This window comes from Neophocaena asiaeorientalis, unplaced genomic scaffold (genome assembly GCF_003031525.2).
Source record: "Neophocaena asiaeorientalis asiaeorientalis breed wild unplaced genomic scaffold, Neophocaena_asiaeorientalis_V1.1 scaffold317, whole genome shotgun sequence".
NCBI classification, from domain to species: Eukaryota; Metazoa; Chordata; class Mammalia; order Artiodactyla; family Phocoenidae; genus Neophocaena; species Neophocaena asiaeorientalis.
In genome coordinates, this window is record NW_020173114.1 from 3,920,235 (window position 1) to 3,946,519 (window position 26,285).

The window sequence follows — 26,285 nt, forward strand, 5'->3', positions numbered from 1 at the left end:
CAACGCGAGAAGTGTTGCGCAGGCGCGTTTGGCAGACTCGCTAGGTGGGCGCTCTCGGAGGCGGCGACGTAGGCCTTTGGGGAGCCAGAGAAATCGTATTCCTTTAAACCGTGAGTTTCCGACGGTTTGCTCCCTGGCGCGGGATTGTGAGGGATTAGAAACGAATTCTGGATCGTGACTCCGGTCTTTTAGCAGCGCAGTTACCCCCCTACACCCCACCCCCACTTCGGATCCCCCTGACCTGCGGCGGGAAAGTCGTGCGCCTGCGCACTAAGCATCCCGTTCGGTCTGGAGTCTGAGGGAAGAAGGTCCTTCCCCGCGGAGCTCGCAATCCGCGCTCGCCGAGGGATCCCATTCATTCCCCCTTCTCTTCCTCCGCCCGGCGCTCGTGAGCCGTGTCGTATCAGTTCTCCACCAACTTGCGTGGGGCCTTGGACAAGCCTCCTGGCACTCCCTTTCAGCAATCAAACGATCTCCTCCTCCAGCCCTCTTCCTCAGGTCGAACCGCTCTCCCCACTAAGGCCTCTCCCCCCGCATTCGCTGCCTCTGCAGTTCCCACCGCCGCCCTTGCCCCTGACGGCGGCTGCCAGGGAGACTCCTCTGTTAGGCACATTTCCCTTCGGCCCCCTGCCGGTGTTTCTGGGAGGTGAAAGTGGAGCCCATGGAATCCTTAGAAATGGCTCACAGTTTTCCTTCCTTTGGGGATTTGGACATACGGTGCATTTTTAATTGTTTGCCCCTTTGGGGACAGTAGCATTTTTTAGTGCTTAGTTCACTGAGTGATTTAAACTTCTCATCTTCTCCAGTATGCCGAGTTTCACAGCTGCTTTGCTCCCCCTGTGGACATGACCCCTTAGCTGGCGTTTTGCGCCGCAGTCGCTTTGCGATGGAGGCTTCTTTAGGGATTCAGATGCAGGAGCCAACGGCTTTTTCTCCTCGTGGCCGGTTTCTGGCGGATGGCTCATTAAAACATGAGCAGAATTTTAAACTACCAGGTATGTGTTCATTGCCAAAGATGTACAGGCAACAATTCTGTAATTTCGATTATTTAAAAACAAACAACAAAAAACACGTCCTGAATCTTAAAGTGAGTTGTATGTTTATATAGGAGCATTTTATGAATCAGTGAAGCCTCATAAGATCTAGATTTAGGATTGGATTGCATTTTAGAAGGAGGATTGTAGTCCAACCATGTCATTTTACAGATGAAGTTGCTACAGTCTAATATTAGTCGTTGTCTAAGAACACAAAGTTTGTTGATACCCAAACTAGAATTTCTCTTCTAGACCTGTGTTCTTATTTCTAATCACCATATTGCATTAAGCTGGAATTTAGAAATCGGCATTGGAGGGACTTTAACTTACATATTCAAAGGCAGAATTAGTTGACAAAAGTAAATGAAATGTTTGTAGCAGTAATGAAGGACTATATCTCAGTGTACATCATGAAGTGTTGTTTCACCCTTACCCAGACCTTGAAATGAGAAGGAGAGGGTCAAACAATGCCTAATCTTGTACACTGTAACACACACCTTCATTCCTGCAGTGTGCCTGGGACATAGCAGGCATTTAATAAATATTGGTTAAATAGGAGTTCCAATTGACTGTTGTTTTTTTTCTCTTTTCTTTTCTTAAAATGTAGCTAAATGTTATTTTCTCTTTGTCTTAAGCATATTTAGTGCTTTTTCAAAAATATTAATTTTGACCTTTCGTCCATGATATATACTTATACACTACAAAATAGACTTTAACTCGACCCTAGAAAAATATGACATCCCATACTTTTGCTTTCTGACTAAGGGTAAACTCATCTTTGATGTTAAAATGAGTACCATTCCTGATGTCCCTATTTGATGAAAGCCACTATTATTCCAGTTAAAGTTTCTATGCTTAAAACTTTAGAGTTATCTTTAACTTGTGCTTTGTATTTGCTCCCCTCATCCAGTCACCCAATTTTATCTTACTTCTTTTTAGTATGTATAGTGTTGCCTCTTCCCATTCCCACTTTCACCACATTAATTCATTCCCTTACACTTTGCTCCTGAATTACAACGAAGTTTCTTACTTAAACTGCCTGCTTTCACTTCTTTTTTCATCCTCCAGTTCATTTTGTACACTGCCACTAGAATAATCTTAAAATGCCACTTTCATCCAGTTTCATGGATGCTTTCCCTCTTGCCTTCCATTTTTCTTGCAATTACCTGTTTTTCATGGTTCACCTTTCCCTATGTCATCAGACACATAATACAATAACAGTCATTATATTATTATTATTCTTGTATTGTTTAGCACTCTGTGTATTCATTCTGTCTCTTCAGTTATACTATAAGGTCCTTGAAGGCAGTATCTTGTATAGCTCCTGATGTACATTGTGCATTAGGCAGAGTGTATGAATGAATGAATCTGACTTGGCTGTAGCATACGTTCAGGTAAAAATTACTATTCTAACACTCTTCTGAAAACCTGCTAGGAAATGAAGAGTGATGTGAATTTTATTCCAAATTTCCAAAGTTTGGTGGCTTTTATATGTAACAGAACATTGAGCATTATAAACAGTACCTTTGATAATTTATAAAACATGCTGAAATTTTATTCATATGGTTCTTTTTTATTTGACCCTTAATAAAAGCTAAGATTATATCAAAAACATGACTTGAATAAGGAGTAAAGTTGATGAAGTCCAGGCACATAACTGTCTCATGATCTAATATGATTTACTCTCCTTTGATGTAATAACTTTTGAATGGTGGGATTTTTTATATATCTTTGTATTCCCAGAGCCTAACAGTCTTGAGCACATAGTAGGTACCTGAAAATATTAGGTTGAATGATTAGATATCATTCATCCAAAGGATATAAAGTAAAATTTTTAGTACAATGCCTGCATAGTATCACCCTTTGCTTTGGGATATTTGTCAGCTTTTTATAACTATTTTTCTGATAAAAATTATACATGCTTATTGAAGAAAATACAGAAAGTCAAAGTAAGAAAATATCCCACTGTACAGGTATTGCTACTGTTGACATTTTGTTATATTTCTTTGGTCTTCCTGTGCATACAGAAATACATTTTTTTAAAAACTGAATTAGGATCACAGCCAACTTATTTCTGATCTCCATTTTTAACTTAGCAATATATATCTTGAACATTTCTTAATGTAATTAAATACTCTGCACTTGGACTGCCTAATGTTCCACTGCATGGTATTGTATAATTTATTTAATTGCCTTTTCTTATTGAACCTGTAGATTGTTTTCCATTTTTTCCTATTAAGAAAAATGCTGGTGAACAAAGTACCTGGCAAAGTATTAGCTCAAATGTTTATTCTTTCATTCTTTCAGCAGGCTTTTTTTTTTTAAGTATCTACCATATGCCAAGTTTAGTAAGTGATAAAGATCTTTCCAGTGAAAGAATGAAGTATAAACTGTATATATACTGAATGTCTCCTCCATACTGTTGAACTGTACTGGAAGGCTTGCTTTCATTGTGTTATATGGATGCTCTTAGCCTACGATTCTAAAGTGGGTTATAGGTAACGTCCTGGTCTGCCTGAGACAGATCCAGTTTATACCTGTTGTCACAGTGTAATTATTAGTGCCCCCTTTCACTCTGAAGACTCTCCCAGTTTGGGCTAAATTATATGATCTCCCTAGTTATAGGAAGCATTATTTTAGGCAATACATGAAGCCCCAGAATAAGCATGACATATATTCCTGGAGGTCAATTTTACTCCATGCTAAGTAATTGAAAACATTTCATTTGTATGATGAATATTTCTTAAATGTCTATGTCTGTTATGTGCAGGCACCTTTCTAGGTGCTAGGAATAAATCCGTTCGTAAAACAGACAAAAATCAGTGCCCTCAATCTAGTGGATAGAGATAGAAAATGAATAAATAGTATGTTCAAAAGTGATTAGTGCTGTGAAGAAAATGTAGAGGGGAAGGGGAGATAGGAGGTATTGGGAGAGGAGATTGTGATTTTAGTAAGTGTTAATTGGTTGGAGAAGGCTTCAGTGTGGTAACATTTGAACTAGGACTTGAAGGTGGAGAAGGAGTGAGCTGTGCGTGTATCTGGGGAAGAGCATTCCAGACAGAGGAATCAGCAAGTACGAAGGCCCTAAGCTGGGAGTGTGCCTAGCATTTAGAAATAGCTAGGAGGTCATGTGAGTGGAAGTGGGAGAGTGATGGGAGTGAAGTCGAAGAGAGGGGTGAGGAAAGGAGGTAGTTCTTTGGCTTTTATGTGGAACAAGATGAGGGTGAAAGCAGGGAGTATAGTTAAGGATGCTGTTGCTGTAGCCAACTTGGATATATTATGTAGCAGAAAAAAAATTCGCTTAAAATTTCAAAACAGAAGCGTAGACCTTCATAATATTTAATGAAGACCTAAATAATATTTTAGTTTGTGGACTTTTTTCAGGGTCTTTCCCCAGTCCTCAAAGTATGTATTCATTGGTCTCTGCCTTTAGTAGTATTTTCTAGCTTTTGATATGAGTACTCTCTTTCACTGTCTACTCTCATCTCCCAATTCATAATCTGGGGATTTTTCATTCACTTTGGTTGTCAGGAAATTTTTCTGTTGTTCAGAAACATCAAAGTTGTTCTGCAGTGACAGGAAACCTTAATATAAACATAGTTTGAGTTTTGTAGAGATATGTAAGTGCATAGTAAGTGAGTGGTGGTGTGGAAGCACATTGAGCTTGCATAGTCATTCACATGGCCTTGCATTACAGTATTTTCTTACTACTTATATTTTCTTCCTGCTTATTTCTAACAGTTAACCGGCACCTCTACTACTAACTGCCAGCTGATGTTTATGCAAAGGGAAGTTCCAAAATGTGGAACTCGTAGGAAAAGCATAGAGCATTGTAGTTGGAAGGTAAAGTTCATCTAATCCAGTTCCTTTGTTTTAAGGGTTAAAAACCTGAACAGTAATGTCGTTTAATTATAGGAGTTGAATGAATCCAGACTCTTTAGATTCCAGGCTTTTTTCTGTATCAGCACTGTCCGTTAGAACTTTATGCACTAACAGAAATGTTTGTATGTTGTCACATATGGCTAATGTGACTGAGGAAGTTGATTTTTAATTTTATTTAGTTTTAATTTAAATAGCCACATGAAACTATATCATCCTACTACAAAGCTTTTGGTATAATTAATCATGTATATACAACAAAGCATGCACACAAACAGTTCAATACATTTAGTAATAAAGAGACCACAAATGGTTCTTAAAATATTTTGTCATACCTAAACACCATTAATTGTAAGATACACCATTATTTTATGTACTTCTCAGAAATACTGCCAGTTATACTGTGACAGTGCTTTCCTTAACACCTAGAATTTTTTTTTATAGTTATTGGAAGAGTTCTTTTAGATGTAATTAGACAAATAATTGTATATCTCTGGGACATACATGAAATGGAAAATAAACATTTCAGATCTGTCCCTTCTGAATCACTTTTTATACTCAGACTTGTTAATATCCTATTTTTTTCCCCTCACAATATTGTTCTCATACATTAGTTTTTGTTTTTTTGGCTGCATTGGGTCTTCATTGCAGTGTGCAGGCTTCTCACGGCGGTGGCTTCTCTTGTTGCGGAGCACAGGCTGTAGACGCGTGGGCTTCAGTAGTTGCAGCATGCGGGCTCAGTAGTTGTGGCTCACGGGCTCTAGAGCGAGGCTTAGTAGTTGTGGATCACAGGCTTAGCTGCTCCGCGGCATGTGGGATCTTCCCGGACCAGGGCTCAAACCCATGTCCCCTGCATTGGCAGGCAGATTCTTAACCACTGCACCACCAGGGAAGTCCCTGTTCTCAAACATTAGTGATGCAGAATTTCTTTGAAGAATTCATTTTTTAAAAAAGCCATTGTTAATGAGTTCTTAAGAACAACCCAGTTATGTGGAGCTGGCCTACATTTGATTTCTACTTCACCACCTCTACTATTCCTCCCTACAGCCATTTTGGCTCTTAAGGATTAAATGTGAATGCTCCTCTGTGATTTCTTGAATTTTCTTCAGGTCATTGACACCTGTTGTATAAGTTTTGATGCTGGCCAGCAACAGTTGTAAGTTGCATCCCAATTTCAGAGTCGTTAAAATTGTGTCTTAGAATCAAAGAAATGTAATAACAAATTGAATATATCATTGTAGTGCCTTTTCATGATACCTTTCCTATGACACTGGAATTTGAAGCTGGTTGGACTTGACACTCATTAGGAATGATTGTAATTGACTGTGGCAACTATTACTGCTAGAAAGCCAGCTTTTCCCCCAGGCCTTGGTTTTGTTTTCGAGAGAGAAGTAGTGTGGTCGCTGATGGTGAAGTGATTGCTTTTGTCTTTGGCTTCACTCTCTTGTAACTTGTAAACTTTTGCTTTTTTTTTTTTTTTTTTTTCTACAGCTGTCTCTGAACAACCATGATGATAGTAAGAATTCATTCATTCAACAAACATGCCAGGCAGTTTTCTAAGAGCCGAGTGCATTGTGGTGAATTATACAGACAGGGAGCCTGTACTGGTGGAGCTTATATTCTAGTGGGAGGAGGCAGACAGCAAACAAATAAATAAACAGGATAATTTTATAGTGAATAAGAACTCCAAAGACAATAAACAGGGTAATGTGGATAATGGGAGGAGCGCTGATTTAACTAGCGATGTCAGTGGAAACTGTGACAATTGAGCCAGCCATACAAAGTTATAAGGGAAGAGGATTTCAAGCAGAGGGAATAGTAAGAGCAAAAGCCCTAAAGAAATAATGTTAATAATAGTAACCACAGCAATAAGAATCACCAGTATAATTTAATATTTACAATGTGTCGGGCATTGTGTTAGTAGCTGCTCTTGTGTTGTGTATATTATTTCATTTAATCCTCACAGTATTTCAGCGGCATAGGTACTGTTATGCCCCCTTTTCTATAGATGGGGAAATTAAGGCTCACAGAGGATAAGCTGTGTGCTCTAGAAAGGTCATATCTGCTGGGTAATAGTGGAGCCAGCATTTTGATTTAGGCCTGTCATCTCCAAAACTGGTTCACAGGATTACTGTTATATTGCCTGTTATATTGAAATCCATGAAGCTTCTCCAGTTCATCTGCAAGGTAGATGGGAAGGTGAGGGTAATTTAAGTAAGTTCTTCCCATTACCTTAGATGGAGTGATGTAGTGGAAAGGCTACTGGATTAGGTCTTCTTGGCCTCTTATTTAATCTCCACCTCTTAGTATTCTTAGTATTCTTCACCTCAGATTTATCCTCCACTTGTCATCTTCCTGCTTAAAAACTTTACATGGCCTTCCTTTGCATCCTCTGCCTTTCCTTCCTCAGCCACATTGAATTTTATTATCTCTCCTACTCTCCCCTCACTCCACAATAACCCATGCCTTTTTCCTTTTCCATGTCTTTGCATACATAGTAGTTCCTTCCTAAAATGCCTTCTTGCACTTTCTCTACTTGGTGAATGCTTCAAAACACAGGTTAACAGTCACCTGAAGCCACCTGGCACCTTCAGGAGTGTTCATTCCCCTCCCCCCTTCTACCTAGTAATATGTGCATTCCTCTAATATTACAGTTAAAATCTTGTATTAAAAGTGAGCTTTTAACATCTGTCTCTTCCACTAGGCTAAGCTCCTAGAGAACAGGGGCTTCCACCACCTTTGTTCATTTGTATTTTTAATATGCCAATTGCTGGGCACTTTTAAAAACACAGTGTTTGTTAAATGAGTGAGTCTATAAACTTACCAGCAGTACCTCTGTGAAACTGGATAAGTGATTTAATTTCCCTGAATATGGATTCCTTCTCTGAAAGATCAGGATAATTATTTCTGTTCTCCCAATATCACAGTGCTGTTATGTAGATCTGAAAAGATAATATGTGTGAAGGTGCTTTGAAAATGCCTTAAAACTGTTGCATGATGCAGAATGCTATTATAACTTTAAAAGTAGCTGATGCTTGGCCTAGATACTGTAATAAAATCTGAGGACTCTTAAGTATGTAGTTCTTTTTTGTATCCAGTAGTTTATCACATTTTGTATTATTGCCTCTCTGAATTTTAACCATGTAGGTTTTTGTAAAGAGCTTATATTTATTTAAAAGTAATGATTTTTCTGCTGTCAAGATATAGGATACTACTGGTAATTGGGACAATTTTTAAAGAATATATTTTTTAACATTCTTGAGACCTTTAGTAGACCTTCTTTCTAGAGTATACTGTGAATATTCAATATGTAAAACTTTTCCAAGCCTGTAAGATTTTGTATCTTTGGGGGAAAGAAACAGTTTTCAAGAAGATTGCATTGTGTCCTTGTCATGCCATCTAGTGATCGCAGCACAAATTGTTTAGTTATTTTTTAAATTTAGCCTCTTCATTGTGTTGTACTCTATGCAGTGACAATGTATCTATATGTTAGTATGTAATTTCAGAGTAGCAGCAATTGGGTGTGAGTGATTCAGTTACTTTGCAGTTTTGTCTGTTCAGGAGGTGTGTGAGTTAGAGCAACTTGATGGGGTTTTAGTCTTATCATGAGTTTAAAGTTTATTATAGATACTTTTATTTGTAATGTAATTACTTATGTTTTAGAAATTATTTTATTGAGATTTTTCAACCTAAGTAATTAATTGTACCTAAATTCTTTTTTCCTCGATAGGTGTTAAGAAAGATATTCAGAAGCTTTATGAAGCTGTACCACAGCTTGGTAATGTGTTTAAGATTAAGGACAAAATTGGAGAAGGTAATCTGGGGATATACTTCATTATCTTTATAAGCTTTTTTTTCCTCCTGTTTTCCTTTATATAATCTTGATTTTCATTATTATTTCTTATTGGAAAAATACCCCTTTTAAAAATACTAAGACCATGGTTATATTACTAATTATCAGCTTTTCTTTTTTCCTTGGAAAGAATCTAAGAATAAATAAATATTTACAGTAAAATGAACAGTCCTATTTTAACCTTTATAATTTTATACTATTAAAAGTATTGCTGGGGGCTTCCCTGGTGGTGCAGTGGTTGAGAATCTGCCTGCCAATGCAAGGGACACGGGTTCGAGCCCTGGTCTGGGAAGATCCCACATGCCGCAGAGCAACTAGGCCCGTGAGCCGCAACTACTGAGCCTGCGCGTCTCGAGCCTGTGCTCCGCAACAGGAGAGGCCATGACAGTGAGAGGCCCGCGCACTGCGATGAAGAGTGGCCCCCGCTCGCCACAACTAGAGAAAGCCCTCGCACAGAAACGAAGACCCAACACAGCCAAAAATTAATTAATTAATTAAAAATAAAAAGGAAGATGCTTGCTTTTTTAAAAGTATTGCTATATTAATAATATATTATTAAAGATAATTATTAAAAATAAAAAGTTTAAGTGGGGGGATTTGATCATGGAAAGCTGAATCTTTTTTCTCTTTCTCCATTGCGTTTAGGTAGAATTGTATGTTGAACAATGGCAATTTTTCATGGCAAAATGTTGAAAATAAAGTGGTACAATATTTATAGGATAGTCAGTATTTACGTAAATACCACTGAGAGACTGGCAATCATATTGATTGAATGAAGGGTGAATCTGGCAGACAGATATGAAGGGATTGAGAAGATAAAAGATAATAGAACTTTTTAGTGACTATACTGAGAAATAGTAAATAAAAACTTAACAGTAAAAAAAAAAACAACAAAACTTCCATTTATTCATTGCTTGCTTTTCACAATGGAAAGTGTGAGATGAGAAAAGGCTGAGTCAGCGAGGGCAGAGAGATTAGAAGATGAGATGATTTGGGATGTAAGAAGCAAATCTTTATATTTTTTTTCTTACCTTTTTTTGAACACTGACTTAGTGTTCAAAAACTTTATTCTGGAAAACTGATGTCCTCATAACAAATAGCGAACTATTCCTGGAGAGGGGGAGGAGTGGAGTGTGTTTTAAGGCTAATAAGTTTGAAAACTATAGCATGTATAGCTCCCTTTTGGTTATTTATGATGTACTTCAGTACATTAAAGTTCTAGAAATAATCTATCAATTTGCTTTAACTCAGTATTTCTCAGATTTAACTGACCACCAAATCTTATATTTTTTTCTCCTTAGTTTCATGGTGAATTTAAAAGTTTAAAAAAACTTTTTAAAATAAAAAATGAAGGTTTTTTTGCCCCCTAAGACTGTTATCATTTTTACTTCTAACAGAACTGAATCCAAGTCTTAAGAAAGTAATTTCCAATGATAATATTATAGAAAGATACTTGGTAGATTGGGTCATACCATGGAAATATTTTATGCTAACTCAGTTAAACAGATTTACTATATAGCTTTGCTGAATTAATATACCCCCTAAAGATGTGAGGACAGTTAAGAATGTATTAAAAATTGAAAATAAGTTGTATTTACAAAGGTGTTTGCTTTTTGTATTCAGTGTCATTAAAATATTGATGACAGATTATGATAATTTTATGGGTTCCAAACAGTTTTTAAGAATTATTTTAGCATTGTCTCATAAACATTTTTAAAAACCAAATATTGAAAAATCTAATAAATTGTTTTACAGGCACTTTCAGCTCTGTGTATTTGGCCACAACACAGTTAAAAGTAGGACCTGAAGAGAAAATTGCTCTGAAACACTTAATTCCAACAAGTCATCCTGTAAGAATTGCAGCTGAGCTTCAGTGCCTAACAGTGGCTGGGTAGGCAATTTAAAGATATTTTTAATTGAACTGCTGTATATATTTTTTAAGATTTTTAAGTAGATATCTAATAGGGATGGTGAGATTGTGGATTAAACATATTCTTCAGTCAGGTGTTTGCAGTTTGCTAGCACTTTTCCACTAATCTTGGAATGGCTAGTTAAGTTTATATTAATTTTTAAAGTGGATTTCTCCTGAGGCTCAGCTTGACTTCCTGTTCTCTTACCACTTCTTTTTCTAATCTTTCTGCCAAATCATAAACCTTGGCTTCCATGGTGTAGATATTTTTTTAAATGTGGGGAACTTATATTTCACATCTCCCCAGATATTGAGAGACCCTCATCTCATTTTATTTTGAACAACAGAATCCTCTGGCATGTCTTTCTGTTTGGTTTCTCTCTGCTAGGTCATTCCTGTCAACATAGAGACGTGATGTAGTATCTCTTATCCTCCCTGTACTGCCGTCCCCCTTCCAGCTACTCCATTATTTCTTTGCTTCCCTTCATGGCCAGACTTCTCAAAAATTACCTGCACAGACTGTTTTCACTTCCACACCCACCTTTTGCCACACACACACAGTGAGGCTGCTCTCCTCTATGCTAAATGGAAACTACTTTAGGGGCAACCATGACTTTGTTTTGCCGGTTCCTTTTTCTGTTCACATGAACTCCTGGCAGTGTTTAACATAATTGATTTGAACCATTGTCTTTTGACTTCTGTACTACCATATACTCCTTGATTTCTTCCTGCTTTATTTGGCCTTTCATTTTCAGTATCCTTTGCCAGTTCTTCCTCTTCCACCTGACCCCTAAATGTTGGAGTTCCTCAGTGCTTGATCCTGGACTTTCTTTCTCTAGACTTCTTTAGGTGGTGTCATGTATTCCACATGGCTTTAAATATATAGTAATGATTCCCATAAGTGTATATCTAACCTCAGACCTCTTAACTGCAGATTTGTATGTATCCACCTGACGATTTGATATTTCCATTTGGGTACCTAATAAACATCTCAAACCTAATATGCAAAAAACTAAATTTTAATTCACCTTCATCTGCCCCAAAAATTACCTATGGCAACAATCTGCCTTCATCTATCCATCTCAGCAAATGGTACCACAGTCTACCTAGTTACTCAAGGCAGAAACCTAGTAATCACACTCAATTTCTCCATTTCTCTCCTAGTCCACTCCATCACCATGTCCTGGCAATTCTGCCTCCAAAATATATCTAAAATCTCATCCATATCTTTGTCTTCTCAACTGCTATCTCAGTCCAAGTCTAGATTACTATAGTAGCCTGCTTCTTCTCTTCCCCTCCTAATCCCATAGTCACAAAACAGCCAGAGTGATCCTTAAAATATAAAAATATGTATGTATGTAATATAAATTGGATACTATTACTTCCACTACTTAACAGTTCTTCAGTGGTTTCCCAATGTTCTTTGAAAAAAAAATCCAACTTTATCCCATGCCAGTCTTTCCACCTCCTTCACTGTGCTCTATTTTCTTTAGCTTCTCAAATTTGTGTCAAGAGCTTTCTCACTTCAGGGCCACTACCCATACTTCTTCCCTATCCAGGAAGACCCCTCCCAGTCCTTGCATGCTAACTGCTCATCCTTCTGCTCTGAGCAAGAATGGTACCACTTCAAAGAGGTCTTCTCTGAATTAGATTCTATTTTTTATTGTCACAGCACCTTTTGATATCTTTCAAAACCCTTACCATAATTTGTCATTATTTGTTACCTGGTTTATTATCCATATTGCCCACTATTTAGGAAAGTCCATGAGGGCAGAAATCACGTTAATTTTAATTTACCTCCTCATCCTTAATGTCTAACATAGTGTCTCAAGTAACAGTGCCCACTAAATATCTATTGAATGAATAAACACGCCTATTAATTTGTTTTACCCCTCTGTTTATTACAGAAGACAAGAGGATAAGATGGCTTCTGTAAGGCATGATTACATAATACCTTCTAGTCCCCTGAATAAGATTATTCCTTTTTCCACACTTTAAATAACCCCCTCTACCACTTTTTCTTTCCTTGTTGTTCAAAAATGTGCATGCTAAAAAAAGTCTACCTGATCTTGCTTCCTTTCTAGCTCCCACACTGGTTTTTATTCTTTGACAGATATTTCAGGAAAATTATCTTTATGTTCTGTTTCCATTGTATACTATTTTCCCTCCTTAAATCCTGTTTGGCCTCTTCCTTTCCACTTAAACTGCTTTCTGAAAATTAGTTAATTTCTTTTTGCCAGTTAATTCCTCTTTGCCAGACTGAAAGCCTTCCCTCAGTCCTTATTCTAATTGACCTCCTTGTTGATCACCCCTTCCTTGAAAACTCCTCACTTGCGGATGTCCCTATCTGGGCTTTCTGCTCCTTCCTTATTTTGCCCTCCAACGTGAGACTTTTCCAAGGCTCAGTTTTCTCTTCTCTAATAATTTCACAGCTTTAGGTATCATTTATCTATAATATTGTCACTGACTTACACTTGACTTCTCACTTAAAATATAGTCTTGTATCTAGATATCTCTATCAGAATGATGAGGTTTTGGTTTTTGATGCTTCTTTTCCTGTTTTCTCTACATATTTTGTTGGTATCCATGTTGTTTTAGTTTCTCAGTCTCAAAACTCTGAAAATCCAGTTTACCCTATTTTCCTCACCTTTCTCTGAGGTAGTATAGTATAGTGGTTAAGAGTCTAGGTCTGGAGCACACTGCCTGGATTCAGATTCTGGCTCCATGACCTACTAGTTGAGTTACCTGGGGGAAGTTCCTTAACCTGTCTGTCCCTCAGTTTCCTTATATGTTAAAAAAAGGGGGGGGTAGGAAATAATGGCACCATCCTTATAGGGTTGTTGTGAAAATTAAGTGAATTTGTTGATAGGTGTGAAGTGCTTAGATCAGAGCTTGGCATGTAGTGAATGTTCAATAAATATTAGCTATTATTAATTTTTACTTGATTTATTTATTACTGTTACCATCTTATCTGCTACTAAGTCTTGTTAATTCATTTTTATTATTCATCTTTTCCTTCCCATTCTGTCACCTCCTCAATTAAAATTATAATTATCTCACTTTGAATTATAACCTCATAACTGATACTGTTTGTTTAAAAAAAAAACCTTTATCTTGCATAAGTCAGTTAAATGAGTAATCTCTCCTGTATGGTGATGGTTTTAAGTTAGTTTTCTGGCATTATTTATGCATTGCTAAAACTGCATTTTTTAAAAAACTGCATAAAGTTTCAGTTCATTTGACCTTTCTTCTCAAGTTCGTTGTGCATTTTTCCACTAGGGGGCAAGACAATGTCATGGGAGTTAAATACTGCTTTAGGAAAAATGATCATGTGGTTATTGCTATGCCATATCTGGAACATGAGTCCTTTTTGGTAGGTTTTAATATTTCTTGAATTTTTATTAGCTAAATATTTCATTAAAACAATCTTATAACCTTATTCATAACTTTATTTTAGGACATTTTGAATTCTCTTTCTTTTCAAGAAGTACGGGAATATATGTTTAATCTGTTCAAAGCTTTGAAACGCATTCATCAGTTTGGTATTGTTCACCGTGATGTTAAGCCCAGCAATTTTTTATATAATAGGCGCTTGAGAAAGTAAGTATGGAAAGTTACCAGCAAATACTTAATACTTGACTGAATCTGTGCTGTGGGGTCCATCTCTTAGATGCAGAGCATCCTGTAACAGCCACACACATCTTTTTCTGTTTCAGATTTTCACTGTGGTTGAGGAAGGGAAATACACTCAAGGAGAAAAAAAAATTGTATTAGTAAAACAGTGTACGTCATGAGGTGTACCATGGCTCAGTGGAAATAGCTAAAAGAGACTTAGAAACGGTCTAGTTTTTTGTTTGTTTAACCTTATACATTTATCTCTGGGCTTCATTTTTCTTTTCTAGTAAATGAGGGGATTGGACCACATGATAGCCAATTTCATGTTTCAACACTAAAGTTTTGGTTTTTGACTATTTTTTATGCTGATTATATACATAGAGGCATTGTAAGCTGAAAACTTAAAAACTGCTGTTTATATAATGGCTCATATTGAGTATAATAAGGATAATAGAACCATAACTTCTTTTCTTGGGCTTTTGTATTCCTGACTTTTAATTTTTTCTTTAATTAATCAGATTTTTAAACCATGATTTTAATTTATTTTTCTTTTAAACTTGTTTAATTAAAAATTATCTGCTATGGTGCCATCTCTGCCACCATCAGAGGACAAAGGATTGTGTTTACATCCTGCATTCCTTGTTGCCTTGTCTGCACAAGCCATAGGAAGAAGGGGAGAAAAGATGTTTTCTTGTGCGGGATACATCTTGCCTTAATTTTCAGTAGTTAGCTATTAAATCCTTACCTTGTCTGTAAAACTTACTTTTCTTTTTTCAAGAATGTTATAAATCCTTAATTTATCCCCCAAAGAATACAGTTTCTGTGTGAATATGGTTTGAGCATATTATGATATTAACTAAGCTTTGTTACAGAGAAGTAAAAGTGCTTATTTTTGTTTCATAGGTATGCCTTGGTAGACTTTGGTTTGGCTCAAGGAACCCACGATACGAAAATAGAGCTTCTCAAATTTGTCCAGTCTGAAGCTCAGCAGGAAAGCTGTTCACAAAATAAATCCTATGTAATCACCGGAAACAAAATTTCATTGAGCAGCCCAGCAGCACCTAAGGAGCTGGATCAGCAGCCTACCACAAAAACTGCTGTTAAAAGGCCCTACACAAGTGCACAGATTCAGATTAAACAAGGAAAAGATGGAAAGGTTCTACCTCTTTTATTTCTTAAGTACTAATACGGTTTTAGAAATGTACTCCATTCAACATGGGGAGTTATAATTCTAGGATAACGCAACAAAAAACAATGTTGTTTACACGTGTTATATATTAAATTGATTAGATTTCACTAAGATTTACAATGGATTGTTTTATGATTTCAAAACTGAAAATTTTGCTTGGTAGATTTATAATGTCTTTGTCATTATAATTGCATTGTATAACAAAAACGGAAAGTAATTTTCCCTGCATGTTATAAAGTTCATATTAATTACCCTTTTTAAAAGAAAGCATTAGTTATAGGGGAAAAATTCTGAAGTGTCTATCTCCATTTTAGCTGCACAGCAAAATGTAACATCCATGCAGGTGGTTTTAGAATTTTTTAGTTATATATATTTGTGGACTATGATAACATTGTATGGGGGTTAAGAGTTCTGTCTAGACTGTTTTCTCCTTTCACAGAAGTGTTTTGGTGCCTGAGAATGACTTGGATGCAGCTGTTTTTGTTTTATGTCACTTAACTCTTTCAAAACTATGGCAGAGTACAGCTGGCAGAAAGTGTTACAGATATAATCCTTATTTTCCTTGTTTTTGTTGGTATTGTAGGAGGGATCTGTAGGCCTTTCTGTCCAGCGCTCTGTTTTTGGAGAAAGAAATTTCAATATACACAGCTCCATTTCACATGAGAGCCCTGCAGTGAAAGTAAGTAATGTAGCTTAATAGTGCAATCATCAGTCAGTCGTACACTGGAGAGAATTTGGGGAATGGCTAGCTTTTATTATTAGTAAGTTTTTAAGAGTTTTGCTTTAGCAGAAGGTATTACTGCTTTGAGCATCTAGTCAATGCTTTCATTTTCTCCAGTTCTGAACTTTTCTTTTGGAATTTTTTGTCATTTTTGATTAGCTGACTATTGTTGCTCTTTCTCTAAAGGAACATTTAGGACGTTAAGGCCTTTTCTCTCATTGGCTGGAACGTGAGCTCCCAACAACTAACACATTTCTGACACACAGTTGATAGCGTAAAGATGTTTGTAAAATTTACAAAATTATCACCAATGTTAAGTGGTTTTAAATTGACTTACGATATCCTGTAGCAGCTAGATAGCATGAGGAACAAATTAAAACTGATTTTAGCCAATGTAATTGTGCAGTTTACAGTTCTGAAATGGAGTTAGACACTAGAATGTAATTGTTTTGTAACATTTCAGGAAAAGTTCTAATAAAGTGTAATTCAAATATTCACCAAACTAGGAACGGTTAGTAAATTTTTAATATGTTTATTCAACATAGTAACCTAAAAAGACCTTAAATATTTTGATAGACGAGTGTTTATTTACAATCCAACAGCACATTCAGCAGTTTTGAAAGTTATGCTTCCCCTATTGCTTTTTGCTCTACTAGCATCTCAAAGGCATCATGTTAAATGCCATGAAAATAGAGAATATGACTTTTCTTTTACAGCTTATGAAGCAGTCAAAGACTGTGGATTTACTATCTAGAAAATTAGCAACAAAAAAGAAGGCTATTTCTACAAAAGTTATGAATAGTAGTGTGATGAGGAAAACTGCCAGTTCTTGCCCAGCTAGCCTGACCTGTGACTGTTATGCAACAGATAAAGTTTGCAGTATTTGCCTTTCAAGGTAATGTGTTTTGATGGTGCTATAAAATCACCAGCATGCTGCCAGACAAGATGAGAAATTGCATTGATTTTGGTGGACAGTTGATTTGAGTGAGTGAAAGGGAAAAATGCAGTTCTGTGAACTGCATAGGCACTAATGCTGATTGGTACCTTGAAGAGCAAATGAGAAGTATTGTCATATTTGTTCCCTTCACATGCAAATGCTCTTTGGAAAACACATTTACTTTTACATGCAAATAATTTTGGTAGGGGTAGGGATAGCTCTTATGAAACTTCAGAATTGCATGTTTTACTTGCTGATTTAATCTTGTTTTCTTTCTTTTTTCTTGCCTGTGTAGAATAACCTGAACCAAATACTAGAACTCTTCTCTCACTCCCACCTCCAACTCTTTGCCACATAAATTTTTTCTTCCCTTCAAGACTTTTATAAGCTTTCATGAGCCTTTCCTGATTAACTCAAGTATATAAGTGAACAGGTATCTCAGAAATTAATCACTCCAAACAGAAATAAATTTTTATACCTCAGAGTTCCCATTGTATTCTATTTTTCTGTTATGTTCTTATACTACCTCTTTCTATGCCTGGAAGTTACTACTCTTTCTATACTACCTCTTTCTATGCCTGGAAGTTACCTTACAACCCTTCTGGAATAAGGCCTGGGAACTGGTGTCGGGGGAGAGACCTATAGAAACAAAATCCAGGATTTTCATCACACTGGATTATCATTTGCTTTGTAATAACTTTTATTTATATAGATATCAAGGTAGAATTTACTGTGAACTAAATTGATAAATGTTATTTTTTGGTCTTAAATAATTAAACTTTACATAACTAGAAAAATCTTATTTCATCATCATAAGGCGGCAGCAGGTTGCACCTAGGGCAGGTACACCAGGATTCAGAGCACCAGAGGTCTTGACAAAGTGCCCCAACCAAACTACAGGTATGTTGCACTAGAAATACAGAACCCAGTTAAATTGGTTGCCGTGGGTGTATTTTATTTTATGATTTTTGTCTACTTATGATTAAATTTGAGCTCTGCTGCTTTTAACTAAGTTATGTAAGTGGTTCTAGCAGTGTGGCATTCCCATTTTTGAGATAGTGCTATTTATGAAAGCTCCTAATCCTAGTGTTTCCTTTTTTTTTTTTTTTTACCCGATAGATTGCATTTTGCTTATCTGTTTACAAGACAATTTCACCAGGAATAATTTTAACATCACCTTTGTGGGGGAAAAAAATTGTGTTTAGTAGTATTTGCTAACTTAAGACTTGCAACATTTTATGTTTGTCTAATACCTGAAAATTCTTCTGTGATACATATATGATTGGGTGTTTGATTAAAATTTTTTATTATTGTGAAAACAATATAATAGCATTAAAGAGATTTCTGAAAAAGAAAAAAGTCTATAGCCTGAAAGAGTTGTCATGGAACATCTTATTGAATAGATGAACCCTGCTGTTCACTTGGATTATGGGCCTTACAGAAATGTATTCATTTGTTCTGTGTTTATTCTGTGCTTGCTAATGATATAAAAAATGAACGAAACTCTGCTTACATTCTGGTCAGGACATACTCGCAAATATAAAATAACCTGTTAAGTATGGTTATAAAACTTTATACAGAGTATTTTAGGGGTATCTAACCTTATCTGAAGGGATTATGGAAGGAAGTTCATGGAAGATAGAACGTCTGAAAAGAGAATGTAAATTGGAGTGAGGGGTTTGCATGAGCAGAGGAACTCAAGAAATAGCATGGTCATACAGGAATCAATAAAAGTTTAGTGTTGCTAGAATGTATGATGAAAGTCAAGGAGTGGTGAGAAATAAACCTGGAAAAAGGTAGACGGTCTCGGATCACAGTTATATGGCTTGGACTGTACCCTGTAGGTTTTGGAAAGTTATTCAAGGGAAAGGGATGGTAATAATTGTATTCTAGAGGGGTCATTCTGGCAGGTGTGCAGAGAGGACCAGGTCCAGGTGAGAGATGATGAAAACCTGAACGAGGGCAGTAATAATACAAATGAACAGAAAAGTGAAGAATTGGGGACTTCCCTGGCGGTCCAGTGGTTAAGACTTCACCTTCCAGTGCAGGGTGTGCAGGTTCGATCCCTGGTCAGGGAGCTAGGATCCCGCATGCCTCATGGCCAAAAAAACAGAACATAGAACAGAAGCAATAGTGTAACAAATTCAATAAAAACTTTAAAAATGGTCCACATCAAAAAAATCTTTGAAAAGAAGAGCAAAGAATTGGAAAGGCAGAGCTTGATGGATAATTGGATGCGGGATTTGGGTATGAAGTGGTGGGGAAAAGGCATCCAAGATGTTTTTCATACTCCTACATTGGGAGATTTGAATGGGTACCAGTAACCAAGGGGAGAATAAAGAGGTAACTGGTGTACAGGGAAAGATAAAGATGATTGGGGGCATAATTGGTTTGAGATATATGTGGAACATCCAGATAGAGATGTCCAACAGAATAAAAGTAAGTGAAGCACAGGGAAGTCTGGACTGGAAATACAGTTGACTGTCATCATTACTATATAAAAGGTAGCTGAAGCTGTGAAGTGTATGGGCCAATAAGGGAGAGTATATAGGGTAGAAGTTGGAACTCTGGGTAACCTCAGCCCTTAAGGCTTACAGGAAACATTGAAGGAGCAGGTGGAGGTACAAAGGGAACCAAGAAAGGCAGATGATGCAGTGGCCAAGGGAGTAGAGCCAATAACTTGATGATACTGGGAGTTCAGCCATTAGGAGAGAAGATGTCCCTAAACATTTTTCTTTTGGCCACACGGCATGTGGGATCTTAGGCATGTGGGATCTTAGTTCCCCGACCAGGGATCAATCCCATGTCCCCTGCAGTAGATGTGCAGAGTCTTAACCACTGGACAGCCAGGGAAGTCCCCCTAAACATTTTTTTTAAAATGAGTTTATTCTCATGAGGCTGAGCTGGTCTTAGTCATAACTGCCAGAATTCTAGAGATTGATAGTTTCTACAGCAAAAGTTAGGGTTAACATCTTGCTGAAGATGAGCTTCTAACGTTTAATGCTTTTCACTAAAGTGAAACACTTTCATTACTATGGTGTGTAACTCTTGGGGTACATCCAGATTTTTTCCTACGTAGCTACTTCGGATTTATTTTGATGTTATAAAATGTGCATTTACTTAGTGATGAGATATCCTTTTAAACTTAGCAGCTTTCATGTTACTCAAGAAAGAAAATATTGTATTTTGCATTAAGGATGTTAAACCAGGGATTCTTAACCCTGAAATCATTAAAAGCACCTGAGAAACTTTAAAAAAAAACTGATGCCTGAGCCCTACTCCAGACCAATTAAATCAGAACCTCTGAGGGGATTGGCTGGGGCATCAAAATTTTTTTAAGGCTCTTAAGAGGATTTGAATATACAGTAAAGGTTGAGAACTACTGATGTAGGAGTAAAATTAAAGTTTGTTTTCTGTTACAGCAATTGACATGTGGTCTGCAGGTGTCATATTCCTTTCTTTGCTTAGTGGACGATATCCATTTTATAAAGCAAGTGATGATTTAACCGCTTTGGCTCAAATTATGACAATTCGTGGATCCAGGGAAACTATCCAGGCTGCTAAAACTTTTGGTAAGCAGTTTTATATTATAGAACAAAACAAATACCTTTGATTTATCTCCTACAAATCACTTAATAAATTATTATGAAATTCTCTTTACAAATAAACATATTCATAATGTTCTCTGGTGTTAGATACAAAGTTTCTCAGTTGCTTGAAAATCAATTGCATTGTGTAAGAAAATAATTTATCACTTCTCTTCTCTACATGTAATCAGTTTATCTTATCAAGTGCAGAGTACTTCACTTTTCCAGTATTTAGAGTTCAACTTTATAATCTTAAACAAAAGAATAAGGAATAAAACCTTAACTCCCTGTAGTTATGGTTTGACTTTATTGCATAAATATTTTTCATAATATGTTTTAATTTGTTTATTGTGTATTTATTAAGCATCAGGTGCTCTTGGGCCTGCCTTAAATACTCTTAGTCTGTATTAACAAGTAAATAGTTAATTATAATACAGTGTAGTAAGGACTGCAGTAGGGGACGTAATAGGATGTATGTTGTTGTCAGGTTCCTTAGGGTTAGAGTAGTGGAGAAGCGAAATGAACAGAATACCTTTACTGATGGAGTAATATTATAAGCATTTATTGGATGTGGGAAGTCATCTTAGCTACACAAGTTCTTGTACTTCAAGTCTGGGATATGCAGTGTACCTCACAGGGCACTTGAGAATTATCTCAGCCTTGCTCTTGCCAACAACTTGAACTCAAATGGCCACCTTGTATTTATTCTCCATGCACAATTATAGTTAATACTTTCCAAAGTGGGTGGGTGTAATTGAGTCAGCATGCTGCCCCAAAATATGGAACACTCCTTTGGGACAAAATTTCAGTCAGCCCACCTCAAAAGTAGCTGGGCTGCCTGTTGCCCGGCCCCAGAATCAGTGGGTCTTAATCAGGGGTGCATATCAGAATTGTCTGAGGAACTTCAAGAAATACATATGCCTGTCTCATCCCACCTATTCCTGGAAAATATGATTCAGAAAAGTATGATACCTAGAAAGCGTTGAGACTTGTTAGTTTGAAAAAACAAGTGATTTTGACCAAGAACTATTTCTGAGTAAGAACTACTGCAAAAATGATTGTCCCTCACTTGGGCACCAGTGCCGTGGTCTGATCCACCAGGAAGGCTTAGTGGCGGTTGTGGTTCTGCAACACAGTCAGTCTACGACTTGCACCTTTCTTGAAACTATAATAAGAAAATTTTATCTGAGGGTGATAGGGTGAGATATTACATATACACATGGGAAATGGAACCATGAAGCAAAGCCTTGCAAATTGTATTCTTACATGAGAATGTTTATTTTCAACTGATGGGGAAAACTATCATCTGCTATTGAATAACTTAATAAGAAGTTTATGAACATGAAATATATCACACCCTAAACATTTTGTTGAAGAGCTCAAATCTCCCCCATTTGTAATAGTAAATGATGACCAAAAATGCAAGTGCAACATCTAACAAAAAAACATCGTAGGGCAAGCATCATGATAGCATAACAGGCAAGGGCTTTTAGAGATTTATCATTGTAATGCTTGCTCTCATATTTTAAAAAATGCTATATAGCACTTGTCTTAGTTTCATTAGTATGACTTCTGTAGTTACAGCTGGCCCTTGAAAAACATGGGTTTGAACTGCTTGGATCCACTTATTTGCAGCTATTTTTCAGTAAGTACTACAGTACTGCACGACCCACAGTTGGTTGAATTCACAGATCAGAACTGCAGATACGGAGGACAGACTATAAATTTATATGTAGATTTTTGACTGCGTGGGGTCAGCCCTCCTGACTCCCTCGATGTTCAAGGGTCAGCTGTATTGCAGTCAAATCTTACTATAACTTTGGGCTGAATACAAAAGGATTCAGAACTTCAACAGCGATGACCTTGTTCCCCTTTATGACCCAAAGAGACTTACCAGAACAGTAGGAGCACTTCTCTACTTCTCTTGTGTTGTGTGTAACCTTCCCCTCTGTCCTCAACCCCTAGACCTGGCCCCATTGTAGACTGTCATTAAGTACTCGTTAAATTAAATAAATTCAGAAGAAAAACCTTGAGCTATTCTCCTCTGGCTATAATTTTTTAGAGAGAAGAGGAATAATGAAATAGATTTAAAAGTAAAACAGGATTAACACACTATACCCCCACAAACTTAGTTTTGGGTAGTTTATTTCCTTTGTCCCCTCACTGCTTCCCCCCACCACCTTTTTTCCCACCACCTTAGTCCACCTGTCCAGCAGAGATGAGTGTATGGTGTATGTAAAAGTAACTTTTTATCATCCAGAGATAGATTGTTTTGTTAACAATCCACATCCAGAGATAGATTGTTTTGTTAACAATCCACATGCCCCAGAAAGGAATGTAAGTGCTGTGCAAACTCATTGTTTAGAGCCATTTCTATTTAATAAGGAAATACGGCAAAAGTAACAGACTATTGCCTATTTGTGTGCCTAGCTTATTTTTGCCCGTGTCTAATAATTTTGTTGGGGAATTGTTTCGAAGACATATTTTTTAAAACGAAGATCTGGTTGGTTTATTAACTGATTTAAAAACATTTATTGAGACCGTATGTGTACTAGGTTAGGTAGACTATTATTGAGTCTCTTCTCATAGAGCTTAAATTCTAATGGGGGAGAAAAAATAAACAACTACATACTGTCAGAGAGATGGGTGGTATTGTGAAAAATAAAAGGGTAAAGGGAGTGAAGAAGGCTTAGCTATTTTGAATAGGTTGGTTAAGGACTGCATCTGTAATAATGATGTGATATTTGAACAAAGACGTGAGAAGCAGAATAATACCTTTTTGTCTAGTCCAACAGGCATTAATTGAGAACCTAGTATGTACCTAGTATGGATGTCTAGGTTTTGGGGGTTCAAAGATAAATAAGATAGTCCCTATCTTCAGAGAGCTCATAGTCTAGCAGGTGAGACAGACATATATTTTATCAGTTACAATACAGAATAGCAAAAGTAATAATAGAAACCTTCACAGGATATAACAGAAGCTTAGAATGATCAACTCTGTGAGTGTCAGGCATCTTAGAGGTAATGCTTGAACTGAGTGGTGCCCTAAGTGGGAATATTCTGGGCACGGAGTTGGGGGGGAGGTGCAGGGCATCCTAATCAAAGACAGGAACCATGTAGTTAGAGGCATGTAGAAGCTTGGAAGGGGGAGAGGGAATGGGAGCTGCTGCTGATTAAAGATTACAGTAGAATATAATGAAGCTGGAGACTTTGACAGAGTCAAGTGAGTCCTTATTAAGTCACTGCTTTCTACTTACTATCTTTCACTTTATGATTTGACCTTCAGCTATGTAAGGTAAAACACAACTTAAATATAGCACGTGATGTTCTATCTCATATTCAGTGTAAATATATCCAAAAAGCATGCAGTTGGACTTGCATGTTTCTCATGGGAGAGACTTCTGATATATTCAAATAATATAAAATATGTATATTTTTTCTCTTTTAGGCAAATCAATATTGTGTAGCAAAGAAGTTCCAGCACAAGACTTGAGAAAACTCTGTGAGAAGCTCAGAGGTGTAAATTCTAACACTCCTAAACTAACAAGTGATATACAAGAGCTCACTTCTCAAGACCCAGCTTTTTCAGAGAAGATGGACCATAAAGGTGCTCACCTCATACAAACACCTAAAGCACAGCACTCAGGGAATTCATTGTGTAAAGGGGACAGTAATGGCTGTGGGGGTAACCTTGATGAGTCTCCTACCAATCTAGAAGGCTGGGATGAGGTACCTGATGCAGCTTACGACCTGCTTGATAAACTCCTAGATCTAAATCCGGCTTCAAGAATAACAGCAGAAGAAGCTTTGTTGCATCCATTTTTCAAAGATATGGGCTTATGATTATTGTTCTTTAAAGTTTGCTGTTGTGTATTGTGAGGTGAGGTGAAAAAGAGTTATTTGTAATAGCCATAAATTCTTGATTGGAGACCCGGGCAGGGTGAATAATTTGTTTAAAAATCTCCTGACAGATTCTAAAATATGGATTAAGATTACTTAAAATGACTAGGATAGTTCTTAGACTAACAAAATGATCTTTGAGTTTGATCTACCCGAGTAGGATCAGATCTTTCATTTCCCTAATTACTTGTCACTGCCATATGCAGAAATAAGAGCAGTTTTAGCCTAGTACATAGAGGTTCAAGGTACGAGTCTTAAAATTAAGGGTTGTGACAGGAATTAAATGAGTCAAAAGACTTAGTTTACTGGTTTCTTCAAACTATCTGTACTTTTGGAAAACTACCTGGTGCTGGTACTCTAACCATTCTGTAGGTAAAGAAGATAATTTCCTTTTCTAGAGGCTTATATTATACCTTTTATGAACACTAAAACAATGAGAAAATATTGGGGGGATATTACTTAAAATTGAATTTAATTTATTCATTTTTTAAAAGTATTTTGTGAAAGCATTTTTTGTGTGAATTGCCATGTTTTTCTTAATGGTTTCTCTTGATTTTTCTGCCTTCTCTACCCCCACCTAACACATTCTCCTTGGAAATTTTATGATACTTTCCACAAAGTTTCTGGGTGCTTTGTTAAATATTGCCTGTGTTCACAGTTGAGAAATTAAAATAATGTGTTCACTGGTTGATAAAGGGAAGCTGCAGGACTAAGGTAGATATTGATAGTCCAAAATGCTTTTCTTTTTCTCTAAACATGTATGGTTTTTTCATACCATCTTAGGTAGCTGCTAAAAGGAAAAGTGAACACAGAATTGAGAATATTATTGGAGACTTTTCCTCTGCCTAGAGCCATTCTATATCCTGTTTTGACCAAGTTGGTCCTGCTCAGAGAAGGATGCTTACCTAGTGTCTTGGGGTAGGTTGGGAAGAGTTCTAATGAAGTAGGCAATGTAGAAAAGGAACTAAGATAGGGGTTTATATATTACGACATTTCAAAATGATATATATATCAATGACAGCATATCAAATTTACTATGGGAAATAAGTCTGCGAGTGTGGGTCTGCTGAGAAGTTTCCCACTTAGTAGTCATAGAGGTATAATACAGCTAAAGAAGATACAACATTCTTTTTGTTGTTTTGAGCACTGAAGTTAGTATGTCTTATCTGTACTCTGTTTGGCAAGTATTATATATATATATACCATTACCATTGATCTGCTATCTTCTCATGCTGTAATCTTTTTTTTAAAAAACTTGAATGTTCTTGAATTTGTATGTTTAATAAAGTCATCCTTTTATATTTTTTATGTCAATGTCAGACTACTCATTTGAAAAATGCCCTTTTTTTAAAAAGTATTGACCACTAGGATTATTTTCCTTCTGAGACTGATGAATTCTCTCTGTTCGGCAAACAGTTGGTAGTAGATTAACAAACATTGACCTGACTCAAGTAATATATGAAAGATAGATGTATTTCTTTATAGAAATGTGGCTCACAATCAAGTTAACATATTCTCAGAAAATTAGCAGGAAGAAAAATTTACCAAAAGTGCAAGTAAGGAGACATTCTCTAAGAAAGTTTAATATTCAGGGCTGTGGTTTCAACTTTCCATTAATGTCTTTTGAATAGAAAAGTTGAAATACTCGACTTTAAGAATAG

At 36.6% G+C, this 26,285-nt stretch overlaps 1 protein-coding gene across 2 annotated transcripts; it reads left to right on the forward strand.

Annotated features, from left to right (window-relative positions):
* On the forward strand, window positions 1-25,930 carry CDC7 (cell division cycle 7). 2 transcript variants are annotated; one of them, XM_024743638.1, is made up of 12 exons: window positions 1-110; window positions 807-995; window positions 8,644-8,727; window positions 10,522-10,657; window positions 13,955-14,048; window positions 14,133-14,275; window positions 15,194-15,446; window positions 16,063-16,158; window positions 16,917-17,095; window positions 17,955-18,037; window positions 20,560-20,709; window positions 24,173-25,930. In XM_024743638.1, exons 2-12 carry the CDS (start codon window positions 887-889, stop codon window positions 24,565-24,567), a joined length of 1,722 nt encoding a protein of 573 aa, XP_024599406.1. In that variant the 5' UTR covers window positions 1-110; window positions 807-886; the 3' UTR covers window positions 24,568-25,930. The 2 variants fall into 2 exon arrangements, with proteins under 2 accessions (XP_024599406.1, XP_024599407.1); XM_024743639.1 differs by lacking the exon at window positions 16,063-16,158.
* Window positions 25,931-26,285: the final 355 nt, after the last annotated feature.

What these genes read in the sequence shown, in the direction of transcription:
- CDC7 (XM_024743638.1), top strand. Translation starts at nt 887, where the DNA reads ATGGAGGCTTCTTTAGGGATTCAGATGCAGGAGCCAACGGCTTTTTCT. An exon ending in CAGTGCCTAACAGTGGCTGG is followed by an intron (nt 10,658 to 13,954) that starts GTAGGCAATTTA and finishes TTTTTCCACTAG; the next exon opens with GGGGCAAGACAATGTCATGG. An exon ending in ATGAGAGCCCTGCAGTGAAA is followed by an intron (nt 16,159 to 16,916) that starts GTAAGTAATGTA and finishes TTTCTTTTACAG; the next exon opens with CTTATGAAGCAGTCAAAGAC.